This window comes from Calliphora vicina, chromosome 3 (assembly GCF_958450345.1).
Source record: "Calliphora vicina chromosome 3, idCalVici1.1, whole genome shotgun sequence".
Taxonomy (NCBI): domain Eukaryota; kingdom Metazoa; phylum Arthropoda; class Insecta; order Diptera; family Calliphoridae; genus Calliphora; species Calliphora vicina.
The window spans coordinates 96,976,805-96,990,728 of record NC_088782.1 but is presented as its reverse complement, the minus strand read 5'-3'; the positions used below and the strand labels follow the sequence as shown (position 1 = coordinate 96,990,728).

General features: G+C 31.9%; 1 protein-coding gene across 1 annotated transcript in view; it reads left to right on the top strand.

The window, feature by feature from the left end:
- Sema5c (Semaphorin 5c) overlaps window positions 1-6,835 on the top strand; it is a 51,392-nt gene extending 44,557 nt beyond the window's left edge. Inside the window, exons 8-11 of the mRNA XM_065503917.1 lie at window positions 1,936-3,686; window positions 3,752-3,907; window positions 3,991-4,190; window positions 4,256-6,835. Of these exons, the coding sequence (XP_065359989.1) occupies window positions 1,936-3,686; window positions 3,752-3,907; window positions 3,991-4,190; window positions 4,256-4,483 (2,335 nt within the window). The 3' untranslated portion in view covers window positions 4,484-6,835. The remainder of the gene's footprint in view (window positions 1-1,935; window positions 3,687-3,751; window positions 3,908-3,990; window positions 4,191-4,255) is intronic.
- Window positions 6,836-13,924: the final 7,089 nt, after the last annotated feature.

Below are 13,924 nucleotides of genomic sequence, written 5' to 3'. Positions count from 1 at the left end.
GGAACAAAATTTGAGGGCATCGGTTGATATTTTAACTCTTGGTTAAAGTTGGATTTTTCAGCAAGATAACGATCCGAAACATACGTCTCAAATTGTCAAAGATTGGCTACTCTACCATGCCTCACGACAATTGTACACACCACCTCAAAGCCCGGACATAAATGTAATTGAGAACGTGTGGGATATTCTACAACGGAAGATCCGAAAACATCTTATTACATGTGCACCAATGTTAAAGGAGAAGCTTCCAGAAGAATGGCAAAATATAACGTCCGCAGAACTGGAAAATTTAGTTGCTTCGATGCCCAGACGCTTGTAGTGCCCATGGTGGCCCAATGAAATATTGAATATAATGAAAATTTGTATTCGCTGAAAAAAATTTATTTAGTGTAAAGATCGTATGTAGAGTTTTGTCAACATATTTTTTTATTTTTTTGTGAATAATAGTTTAAATTAATTATAAATTTAGCGATATTTTTTTGTTATATTACTAAAAATGCATTTGAAATAAAACTGCATCATTACTTTTACTTATTATGGTTTAGAATTCCGCGAGTTATGAAAATAATGTTCGTACGTAGACTTTTGTCGGTCACTGTAGGTGAAAAAGAGGTCAAAAATCGAGGCTGTCCTGGTTTTTTCCTTATATCTCAGCCATTTATGGACTGATTTTCTCGATTTTAAATTTGGGGGCTTCGGAAAGTTGATTTCAACAGACAGGCGACAAATAGATACGGCTTAATCGACTCCGCTATTTATAAGGATCCAAAAATGTAGAAATTACAAACGGAAATACCACCATTGAATAGAAAAATATATTGTAGAGAGTTTAAAAGTCTACGATTTAGGGGTACTTGGATTTAGGGAAACTATTAATCTTTTTCAATGACCCGACTTTGTGTGGTTGAATGCTCAGTTCTTTACCGATGTACGAATTTGCAAAAGAGTAGCTTATGTTACCTGAGTCGCTCTGAATTTTTAAGTGCACTTGGGCGGCCTTAGGTCCATTGTCACCAAAGGGATAAGAATTTCCCGATAACTAAGGACGAATTTCATTGTTCCGGATTGCCTCATAATTAATCTACATGATGTTGTCTTAGTTGGGTCAGAGAATGAATGTAATTGAGAAGACATTTCGACTTTGGGTAACCTGAGAGAAGCCAGGAGGTCAAGTTAATCAGATAGAGTACCTAGCAAGTGCCCGTTACAGTCTCCAAATCATCAGTGTATACCAAGATCATGACATCCTGGAGGACAGAATTTGTCGGTATTGTGATACTAAAATTCCTTTCAATGATCGGTGTAGGTACAACACAATCTGTCTGATGCCTCATAATTGGTTTTAAAGACCTGAGAGAAGCCAGGAAGCCAAGTTAATCAGAAAAAGTCCCTAGCAAGTGCCCGTTTCCGTCTTCGAATCATCAGTATAGATCAAGATCATGATATCTTGGAGGACAGAATTTGTCGATATTGTTAACCTAAAATTCCTTTCAATGATCGGTGTAGGTACCACACAATCTTTCTGATGCCTCATAATTGGCTGTAGAGTCCAAAAATACCTTATTCATTAGTAGGATAAAATAATAGAAACCAGCTAATCAGAATCTTAAACTACTCAGCCAGAAGCGATAATTGAAAAACGTTTTCTAGTATAAAGATGTTATTACTTCAATAAAAGTAATATTATTACAGCCAAAAAGCTCCTGTTATTTTTCAGATCTATGACTTCAGATCTATGTTCCATTAAGTTAAAAGTGTACAATAACTTCAAAATTGTGAAAGAACATAGGTGCTAGTAGAGTATTTAATGCCTTTTTGTTATATTTTGATAAGCTTCTATTGTTTCCGTTAGTCGAAAATATTTCCAATTTACATCCGATCTTTAACATATAAAATTTGTGTACTTATCCATTTCTTCCCTTCTCCTTTTTACAGCAACAGCATTCATGGTTCCGCAGTATGTGCCTACAATCTAACCTCGATTAATGAAGCTTTCGATGGTCCCTTTAAGCATCAGGAACATATCGACAATGCCTGGAGACCGGTAAATTCCAAACACAAAAGCCAATTTAAATGTCAAATACCCTCAGCAGGCACACGCTCTAAACACTTCTTAGAGTCCTCAAAATACCAACTCATGGATCGTGCTGTACAACCACTAACACAAAAACCTTTATACTTTACCAAACTAGAAAGATTTTCACAGATCGCTTTAGATGTTTTGCACACAAAAACGGAAAAGGTCAATGTGTTATTCATCAACACCGACAAGCATATGATCAAGAAATTATCGTTGAAACATGAAACCGAAACATCGCCAGCTAAAACTTGCCTGGTTGAAGTTTGGAAGGCCGAAGAAGATGTTAGTATTTTGAAAATGGAATATTTAAAAGTAACCGATTCTCTGTATGTGGGTTCGGAGCAGTCTTTAACGCGCATACCAGCTCAACATTGTAGTCGTCATGTTACCAAGGCTTCCTGCTTGAATGCCATGGATCCCTATTGTGGCTGGAATGAATTGGTAGAAAAATGCACAGCCCAGTATTTAAGAGAACAAATTACCAAATACTGGTTACAGCCAGAGGAATTGAAATGTCCGGTTTTAACAGATGCTGTGGATGGAGCCTGGTCCACCTGGTCGGAATGGTATAAATGTTCGAAACATGGTGAAAGTGATGGTGATTGCATGTGCCGAGCAAGAGAGTGCAACAATCCTAGACCACAAAATGGTGGCAATGAATGCAAGGGAATTAACACCGAAGTTAGCAATTGTACGGTGCATGGTGGCTGGACGGAGTGGTCGGCTTGGTCATCCTGTTCTCAAACTTGCGGTATTGCTGTAAAGACCAGAAGACGTTATTGTGGCAATCCTAAGCCTGCTTTTGGTGGTCGCACTTGTGTGGGCAACGAAAGAGCTGAAATGTACTGTAGTCATTTGCCGCCTTGCCCGGCGCCCAAGCCGGTGGCCATAGATGGTGGTTGGGGTCCTTGGGGTGAGTGGAGTGAATGCAGCGCCTTTTGTGGTGGTGGTTTTCGTATACGTCGTCGCGAATGCAATGATCCTTGGCCACAAAATGGTGGCATGGAATGCCCTGGTTGTAATATAGACTACGAAGACTGTAATATGCAATTATGCCCCGAGGTGCGAAAACTCAGTGGCTGGACTCCATGGTTAATACAACAAAATAAAACAGATGAAAGTGAAGGTGCCACAGTGTTGATGGAGAAACGTTTTCGTTTTGTTTGTCGTGCCAGCACACCCGATGCCGGTTCAATGCATATATCCTTGGCAAAAACGGAAAATCGCATTTGTCGTGATGGTGTTTGCCATCGTCACAATGAAGCCAATGTATTGGATGAAGCTGAACATGGTGAATGGGGTCCCTGTAATGTGACCTGTGGTGGTGGTGTACAACATAGAGGCGGTTATGATGGCAGTGGCAAACATCGTGGTAGACATCTACAAAGTAGAGCTTGTAATATGCATGCTTGTCCAGAACAACCTGCGAGTTTCAACGAAGTTATAGCTTCACACGAATGGAGTTGTTGGACTGACTGGTCCCCCTGTTCGGTGACCTGTGGTGTAGGTTTAAAGAGAAGAACGCGTAAATGTTTGGGAGGTCATGAAAAAATGTGCCACGGACGTTCTATAGATGAGGAAAAATGTGAAATGAAACCCTGTGAAGGTGAGCTTGCTTTGTGCGATATTATTTTGATTATATTTAAAGTATTTTTTTATTTTATCTCTCAGATTTCATCGGTTGGAGTAGTTGGTCCGAATGGTCGGATTGCACTAAAGATGGCATACGTTTTAGACATCGCAAATGTCTGGTGGAAGAGCCCAGTGTAACGGAATGTCGCGGAGAGGAGTTCGAGAAAACAGCTTGTGTGCCAGGCGAATGTGAAGGTGAGCTAAATACATACATATATTTGAATATATTTATACAAGAAACATTTAATAATTTTATATTTTTTTAATTATTATTTAAGGTACACAAATGGCTTCTACTTCCACTTTGATTTCCATTATCTCTATAGTGATATTACTATATGCCCTGACCATATTCATGACATTCTGGATGACGCGTCGGCGTTATTCACCACCCGTAGCACTTATGAAGAATAACACACCCTCCCCCACTAGTTACGATTCATATCCCAATCAGTATTCAAGTTTACCCACCAAAGATGTAAGTTTTAGAACTTTAAACCTAATAGCTTTATAGAAATTCTTATATATTTCTTATAATTTCAGATCTACGATGTCCGGCCCAAAGTTAAAAGACAATCGAGCTTTAACATGTGCTCTTCGCCTACTTCGAAAAACTTCAAAACCGGCACCCTGAATCGCAACAATATCGCCCATAATCATACACCCAAGGTATTGGCCAAAACTTATAATGACTGTGAGACTGGTACTCTCAAGCGCAATTCAAATGCTTTAAATAACTATCGTTCCAATATTGATGATGAAAAGTTTTAGGTAGTTAAAATTATTTAAAGAAAAGAGTCATTTAAAATTAGGAAATGTAAATTGCATATGTCTTAAAGAGATTTGGAAAGAACTGAAGAAATATTTTGAGAAATTTTCGTTAAAGTGAAATTTTTAGTTGAATATTTTGGATGTAAGCAAAAATAAGTTTTTAAAGAATTCTAAGTTTTTTTCAAGGAAACTTTATTAGAATATTTCGAAATTAAAAATTGATATACAAAATTGTATTCAGGACCTTGACGAAATCGCGGAGAAATAGGTTTGTTAATGGGAAATTATTGTGCTTTTTAGGGTATTTATCGTAACCAATTGAAGTTAATTGACAGCCTTCTAGAATACATTATCTTTAGGTGAACCAGAGCTACTCTTAATATGAGCTCCCTGCCGTTAGTTCTCTTACTCTCACTCCCTCGTATGTTATCGTATTAAACGAAGCTATTCATCGAAACCATGAGCAATTATACGACAAGATCATACTTTTTACTCAAAGAAATTTTTAATGAAGAATGGAAGTATGATTCAGTAATACGACCGTAAATGACGTTTAATTTTTTTTATGCAAATCAGTAATTTTTGAGTGTTTTTTATTCAAAAAATTTTAATTTATTTTCGGCTCGAGTCCGGTCTAAATCAAGCCTTTAGTATTACTAGTAATAGTGTTTCTGATCTATACCCAGATAATGCCGATCTCAATATCTCACCTTCGTGAGAAGGTTATATATAAGTTTGTCATTCCATTTGTAATTTCCACAATATTATTTTCCGACCCTATAAAGTATATATATTCTGGATCCTTATAGATAGCGGAGTCGATTAAGCCATGTCCGTATGTCTGTCCGTTGAAATTAATTTTCTGAAGATCCCAGATATCTTCGGGATCCAAATCTTCAATAATCCTGTCGGACATGCTTTCGAGAAGTTTGCTATTTAAAATCAGCAAAATCGGTCCACAAATGGCTGAGATATGAAGAAAACACCAGGACAACCTCGATTTTTGATATATTTTTGACCTAAATCTGGATTATTAAGTCATTAATATAGACAATATGGATATCTAATGATAGATATTTCAAAGACCTTTGCAAAGACGTATATAAGACCACAGTAAGTTGGACCTACAATGGGTCAAAATCGGAAAAAATATTTTATTAACCCGATTTATTTTTTCACCAAAAAATATTTTAAAAACCAATAAACTTTTTTAAAATTTAAAAAAATAAAACAAAGGGGAATGAAAAGTCTATAATCTTCTGAAGGCTTCGAAAGGCCCGCCAAAAAGAGCTTTAAAATCATTGGAGATGAAATAGATTTTTCCAATTTAATTTTAACCATTTTCTGTTTCTCTAGCGGAAATTATTTAATTGACTAAAACCGCGAGAAATTTTCCGACTTAACGAAAAAGACCATGAGAGATTAAGCTAGAAATAAAGAAATTAATCGGATTTTCAGCAAAAGATGACATTTTATCAAGCAAATATTTCCCATTAATAGAGACTATAAACTCCAGCAAATACATTTCAAGTATTAAAAGATTTTTCGATTTTTAAAATAATACTTCAGAAGAACTACTGATTTCTCCTCAATTCCTGTAATATTTAAGACAGAAAAGCAACCCCACTATTTTTAGCCCCCTGGGAAGCTACAATTTAACAATGAATGTACCATACTGTGCCATTATTTAAGCCAGCTTAAGTTAAGACAAGATTACAAAATCGCTATATTTCAATAAGAAACCTTCACCCAAAAACAAAATGGAACGAATAATTGTTTAAAATAAAAGCCTGATTCAGAACCAAGGAAGGAAAATTTATATAAACAAATTTTGTTGAGTGATTTTCATAATAAAATTTTAGGATCTGTTTCAGAAACACGACCGGAAAACAATTTAAAAATTTATTGTTTAAAAAGCACCCAGTTTTTAAATAATTTGTAAGTGTTTTTCATACAAAAATTAGAGAATTGTTTACAGTCGTGCTTCTGAATCAGCCCCCTTAAATATAATTCAAAGCCCGTGTTTCTGAATCAGCTTCCCCGTCGTACGAAATTTATTTATATGACGTAAACTAAAATTATAAGAAAACTTTTGACTCATATTGAGTTTTTTATATAAATTAATATAAATATGTAATTTATTTTAAGTTAATTTAATTCAGTTGTTGATCTAAATGTAAATAAATATAAAATTTTAAAGAAATTAAATATAAATTAAGACTGACGTAAAAAAAAACAAACTACTTGATGTCATTTAAAACAAAACAAATCAACAACTTCTAACTACCACAAGTGCAAAGAAATTTTGTAAAAATTTAAATAAAATTTAGAAAAACAAATTATAATTGAAAATCTTTTTATTTCGATTTTTTATTTATTAAGTTGTAAATTATGTGTGAGTATGTATGTAGTTGTTTAATTTAAGCAAATTTTTTTACTTTTAGCGTACAATAAATATAAAACATAAGTATTTCTAAGAAATTGTTTAATGAAGCATAAACAGCAACAAAAAATGATTTAAACATCGAAATAAATCTGAAAATACTAACATGAGAAATTAAAAAAAACACTGTGTGTTTGTGTATGGCTTTAATTCCTGAAATTTAATCAGGCTTGCAACAAAACAAAAACACTTTAGCAACTGGTGTTAACGAATTGTTGATCACCCTAAATGATCTGAAGTGACAGCTGAAGTAAGTATGAATTTGTGATCAGTCATGAAACTTTTTAGCATTATGGAGAAGAAAATAAGCTTCTTACTCTGCATCAAAATCACTATCAGGGAAATGTTACTTTTTTTTGGTACCGAAAAGGAGAGATTTATTGGTACTTTTGAAATGTTTCTAAATTTATGAAAATACTCAGACATTTTTAATGCTTAGTGAAGTTCAAATGAGTGCAAAGTGGCACTTTTTCATTTATTTAAGGTACTTTTTGAAGTTCCTATATTAGTTAATCCAAAGACATAATATAAGATACAGATATTGATTGAAAAAACACAAAGAGACATTGTGTACTGTTTACTTCCAGTAGAGTAGTTTAATTCTTTTAAATTTATGAACCCAGAAATATAGACACAGCCTCAAAAGTGAGTAAACACCACCCAACCAACATCACTAGCCAGTCCCGAACTAGTGATTTTACCTATCATTTAGGGTGACAACTAGTTACATAACTAGCTGGGAGTCAATTGACCCTTTTGGATTAAAATGAGATAGTCTGATAGCTGGTTCAAAATAGTCAACGCATTGAATTCACATACCGGATACATAGAGTCAATTACCGTACTAGCTACCTAACTGGTTACTTTATAAACAACATACGAAGATATTTTTACATCTACATTCCTTCGAATAAAATAACTACTTTCCAAAGTGTAGTGCAAAATAAACGTTAACAGTGACTACACTCTAGATTACTTAGAGACACTTAAGTGACAATTGTCTTCACGCTAGATTACATGGGATGTATAAAGTAACCAATTGACTTCTCTCTGCAATCCAATACGCTTCAAATGACTCAAAATATGTCAATTAGAGATATCCTAAACTGTAATTCAAATTAATAATTTTCTGAAAAGGGTCTTATTTGGGAGCTATGACTAATATTTCCATAGTATAAAGTATTTCATGAGGACATTTGTATGGGAGCTAGGGGAAATAATGGATCGATTTCAGCTAGTTCCAATAGGCTTCGTCCTTGGGCCTAAAAAAGTGTATATACCACATATTATCAAAAAGGCTTCAAAATTAATCGACTCATAAAGTGATTCTGAGACTATCGGTATAATTTAAGGTGGGTGTTTGACTAATATTTTTGGGCGTTACAAACATCTACACAAACGCATTATAGCTATGTATATTCGGCTGTGCCGAATCTTATATGTATACCCTTCACCAAATTGTACTTTAAAATACAAATTTTAAATATTTTTAGGTATACAAAATTTAAAAATTATTTTTTAAATTTAAAAAAAAGAATTTATGGCAAAAAAAAATTTTTATGAAAAAAAAATTCGGGTTAAAATATATTTTTCCTGGACTTTGAAATTTCTATCATTAGATACCCATATTGTCTCTATTAATGAATTAGTAACCCAGATATAAAAACTAGTAAAAAAGAAATGAAAGACAATTTCTAAGAAAAAGAAAAAGTTCTAAGTCCAAAAAACCTTTTATCTCGGCAAATACTTATTTTATCATTTTGCTTTTAAGCACATAGAAAACAAAGAAAAATACAAAAAAAATTGCGTTTACAGAATTCAAAAATATTTAAGCAAAAAAAAGTTTGAATATTTTTTGTCTCTCCTGTAAAATTTTAAAATATGGACTTAGAGCCTTTGCATGTTAAGCCAGCGATATTGGGTGTATGACTTAAAAATTCCATTATTAACTATGAGCTTTTCCATCTTAATGGCAACATATGGATTCCGAATCAAGCAAATATCGGATACTCTGTTCCAAAGTGAGAGTATTCTGCATCGATCGAAACAAATAGTTGCAAAGGTCTTTGAAATATCTATCATTAGATATCCATATTGTCTATATTAATGACTTAGTAATCCAGATATAGGTCAAAAATCGAGGTTGTCCTGGTTTTTTTCTTCATACCTCAGCCATTTGTGGACCGATTTTGCTGATTTTAAATACAAAACTTCTCGAAAGCATGTGTGATAGAATTATTGAAGATTTGGATCCCGAAGATATCTGGGGTCTTCAGAAAATTGATTTCAACAGACAGACGGACATGGCTTAATCGACTCCGCTATCTATAAGGATCCAGAATATATATACTTTATAGGGTCGGAAAATTATATTGTGGAAATTACAAACGGATTGACAAACTTATATATACCCTTCTCACGATGGTGAAGGGTATAAAAAAGGCAGAACAATTTTATAATTGATTTCGAAACAGACATTTTTGGCTCTAAACATGAATTAAATATATAATTTTTTTTTACATTTGAAATAAAATATCTTCTGTGTAAGCTAGTCTTTCTAACAATTGTTATATTCACCCTTATCGTGGTTGGCGTAAACGTCTTACACCTACGACTGTTTCGTACTAGATTAAAGATAAAATGCAAACTGTTTCTTTAATCTAGTATGAAACTGTCGTAGGCGTGTGACGTTTACGCCAACCACGATAAGGGTGATTAACTTAGATTAAAGTGGTGTTGAAAGTGATGGCGAATGTGATTTTGAAACGGTCGTCGAAAGTGATATTGTGGATGAAATTTATAATGATCTTAAAATACATATACATACATACCTATATATGTAAGTGATGTTATTAACCGCGTACGTAAGTGTTAAAAAATATTTTAATAAATGTAATGATAAACACTAAATATTGCAAACATACGTTTTGGAGTTCGTCTTGTACATGATGTTAAACATCGTTGGATATCTTTGTCTAACATTGTAATAAACTTTTTGCGTATTTATAAATGCGTCAATCATGCACTGTCTGACTTCAAATTAGCCATATTCACTGAGAATGATATCAAACTTTGGACAGATTTGTGTAATTCCCTAAGACCACTTGATTAAGCAAATAATCGGCAACGTTGATAGAGCTTGAGGGTATAAAAATAATTATTTCAACAACCTAAAACCTAAAAAAATATAAAATTCATTGAGTAATGCTCCTTGTAGGGTGCGCTAAAAAAACAAAACAAAATGTATACAGTAATTTGACCTTGGCCATAACACGTAGTTAAAACTGCAAAAAAAAATATATTCATCCCATATTGATATTTAAAAAAATACAGAACAAAAAGATAAATATGTGTGAGTATCTTAGAATTGAAGTTTTGTTTTGTTTTTTTTTCTTATCTCTTTTCATATGACCTTGTCAAGGAAACTTAAAATTATTTAATTGATGTTAGTTGGTGCCGCTGTTTTTATATGAATTGTGTTTTGGTATTCCTCTTTCGTGTTTATTTTTCAAATTTAACTTTTTGTGATTTTGTTTTTTCTGCTCTCTTCAGGCCAGATTCTGTTTTCATAAGAATTTTTGAGCGGACGACGAAAAAACAAGTTCTAATGAATAAAATAAACAGTAACTGAAACAACCTAACAAACTTACTAACAAAGTAAAAAAGTTAAATAAACAATATGCGAAACATACTCAAACACACACTATGTAGAAGATACAGACAGACCTAAGACCAACACATTCATTTTAAAATGATAAAACCAGCAAGTTCTTCTTAAAAGCGGCAAACTATGATTATTTTTTTCTATGGAGTCAAAGCCGCAATTTTTGCTAAGAGCTGTGTGGAGTCATATTTAGAATCTATAAAACTCAACATCCCATTTTAGTACTGTGTGTACCTATATTAGCAAAATCAATTCTTAATAAATAAATGTAGCAAAGCCAACAACTACTTACTTACTATTTCAAGAATATTTAATTTTTGCATTTAAATACCGTTTGTTGGAAAACGGGTTTTTCATTAATGTGGTCACAACAATAAATAATTCATTTGCATTCAGTAGCACGTAAATTGAATTAAGACATTAAACTGCTAGCTTTATTGTATAATATAGCTTTAATTTATTTCACAGAGTTGGTTGAAATAAAGCCACCGTGATTTTAGTTACAGCCTAAACATATGCTGTACTATTCTATGAATATATATCTTTCATATTTTTGTGAAATTTTAACACCTATTCTATTACAAAACCTTGTAATAGAATATGTCATAAAATTGTATTAGTAATAAGTGTAGCATATCTTAAGGATGGAAATAATTCTAGCAAAATGTTTCAAACAAGGAAATTTTGTAATATGAATATTTGGGAAATTTTCTTTGCATACGAATATTAAGGCTGGGTTAGCCGACCTTTCATAATGTTAACGTAAGACTTTAGTGCGATTATAGAATATTAGAAATGTGTAACACAAATTGGACATAAAAATTCAAAAAAACAATTTTCATTTTTTAAAAAACAAAAAAAATTTTTAAAAAGATTTTCAAAAAATGTTTAACACTTTTTATAATCAAATTAATGTGGACGATTTCTGTGTAATTATATCTCAAAAATATTTTAGTTAAATTACACAAAATTCTAATCAATTGTGAATCGAAAATAAATTTATACCAACGTATCATAAAAAAATTTTAAATTTAAACAATGTTTTAAAGCAAAACTTCCATACAAAATTTGATTTTAAAATGTTGTTTAAATTTAAAAATTGTTTATGAATACGGAATATCCGAAAACAACTGATCTCTGCATTTATATCATGCAAACATTAAAAATAAGCGGAACTTTGAATTAAATAATTCAATTTGAGCATTCCATTAAAACATTCCCAACAAAACGTGACTTGTTATTTTAACAAGTTCAAGCTGGGGCCCTTTCGAAATACAATGAGACAATCTGATAGTTGGTCCAAAGTAGTCAAAGCATTAAATTAATATACCGGTTACATAGAGTCAGTTATTTTACTAGTTAAAGTGATTAGGTTATTTAGAGTCACTAAAGTTACAATTGTCTTCAAGCTAGGTTACATGAAACTTTAGTATATTTAAGCTAAATTAAAATTAACTGTATGAGAATTGTATCAATATAATTTGTAACTTCACTCTAGATTACTTAGAGACACTTAAGTGACCATTGTCTTCACGCTAGATTACATGGGATGTATAAAGTAACCAATCTATGCGCTACAAAGAGCACATACGTGTCAAATGTCCCAAAATATATAAATTGGAGTCAGCTAAGGGGTAGAACATTATTGACAATAATTGTCTAAATTGACTACTTACTTAACTGCTGGGAAATAATAAAAGAGTTAATAAAAGATATAATTTGGGAACTAGAGCAATTGCGAAGGATGTATGGAAGGTACCAACGTTTTGTACCTATTTAGTTAATTTTTGTAATAATATTCCTGCTAATTATACCCTTCACCTTCGTGAGAAGGGTATATATAAGTTTGACATTCCATTTGTTATTACAACAATATAATTTTCTGACCCCATATAGATAGCGGAGTCGATTAAGCCATGTCCGTCTGTCTACCTGTCTGTTGAAATCAATTTTTTGAAGACCCCAGATATCTACGGGATCCAAATCTTCAATAATTCTGTCAGACATGCTTTCGATAAGTTTTCTATTTATTCATTTAGATATGAAGAAAAAACCAGGACAACCTCGATTTTTGACCTATTTTTTATCTATATCTGGACTAATAAGTCATTAATATAGGCAATATGGATATCTAATGATAGATATTTCAAATACCTTAGCAACGACGTATATAAGACCATAGTAAGTTGGACCTACAATGGGTCAAAATCGTAAAAAAATTTAAAATAACAAATCGAAAAAAATGTTTTTCCAAAAAATTAAAAAAACAACTTTGGAAAAAAAATAAATTTTATTTACCTAAAAATATTTAAAATTTGTATTTTGAAGTATAATTTGTTGAAGGGTATATAGATTCGGCACAGCCGAATATAGCTCTCTTACTTATTTTAACTCAGTTTAATCATTTTCAATACTAAACATTTCTGATTAAAAGAGCAAATATAAAATTTTTAATGAAATTAAAAATGGCTAATAGCTAAATTAATTTTTACTGGCCACAAAATGTCTAAATTGGCAACACTGATTGTTATTAACAACACTAAAAATATTTTAGGGGTAACGGTAGCCAATATTGGTTCTAAATTTTGGAAATGGGTTTATAATAAAACGTATTGTTTTCAATGGTTCGATAGAAATAAATCTTAATTCAGTTTTCCAAATCATATCTTAACCATTCCATTAAATAATTCATTATGAATTAATTCATTGTCTTAATTCCTTAGTACTTCAAAAAATTTGAATTCCTTATTGAATTATTTAAGTTTTCTTAAATTCAAATTCACTATAAAATGGCTAAACACAATTTATTGAATGAATACATTTTTCTTCAATTCCAGTAAAAATATAATTTAGATAATTTTTTTTTTTTAAACAAAACTAAAACTAATTGAATGAAATACAGAAATATTTATCTATTTCCTTCCATCTGAACGACTGTTATATTCATCACAAATATTTCTCGATAAGTCAAACTAACATACGATTACATTCTTGCTTGCTTAATACCTTATATTGCCTAAAATCCTAATGTTTAAATAATTTGTTCCAATATTTATTACGAGTATACTCATCATGCACTACTAGTATTTAGATTGAAATTCTTTGAATCAAAGAATTAATAAAATATAAAAATATTGAATTCGTAAGTGTTAGAAAATATTTAATAAAAATGTGTTATACTGCAACCAAACATTAAAAAGGTCATAAAAGTCAAATGGAAGTGAAACACTTAACGGAATTTTGAACATTTTGTTAACCCAACAAATACCATATGGGCAGTTTTAAATGTCACACATGAAAACTAACATTAGGCTGCACCTTCATTTATATCCAA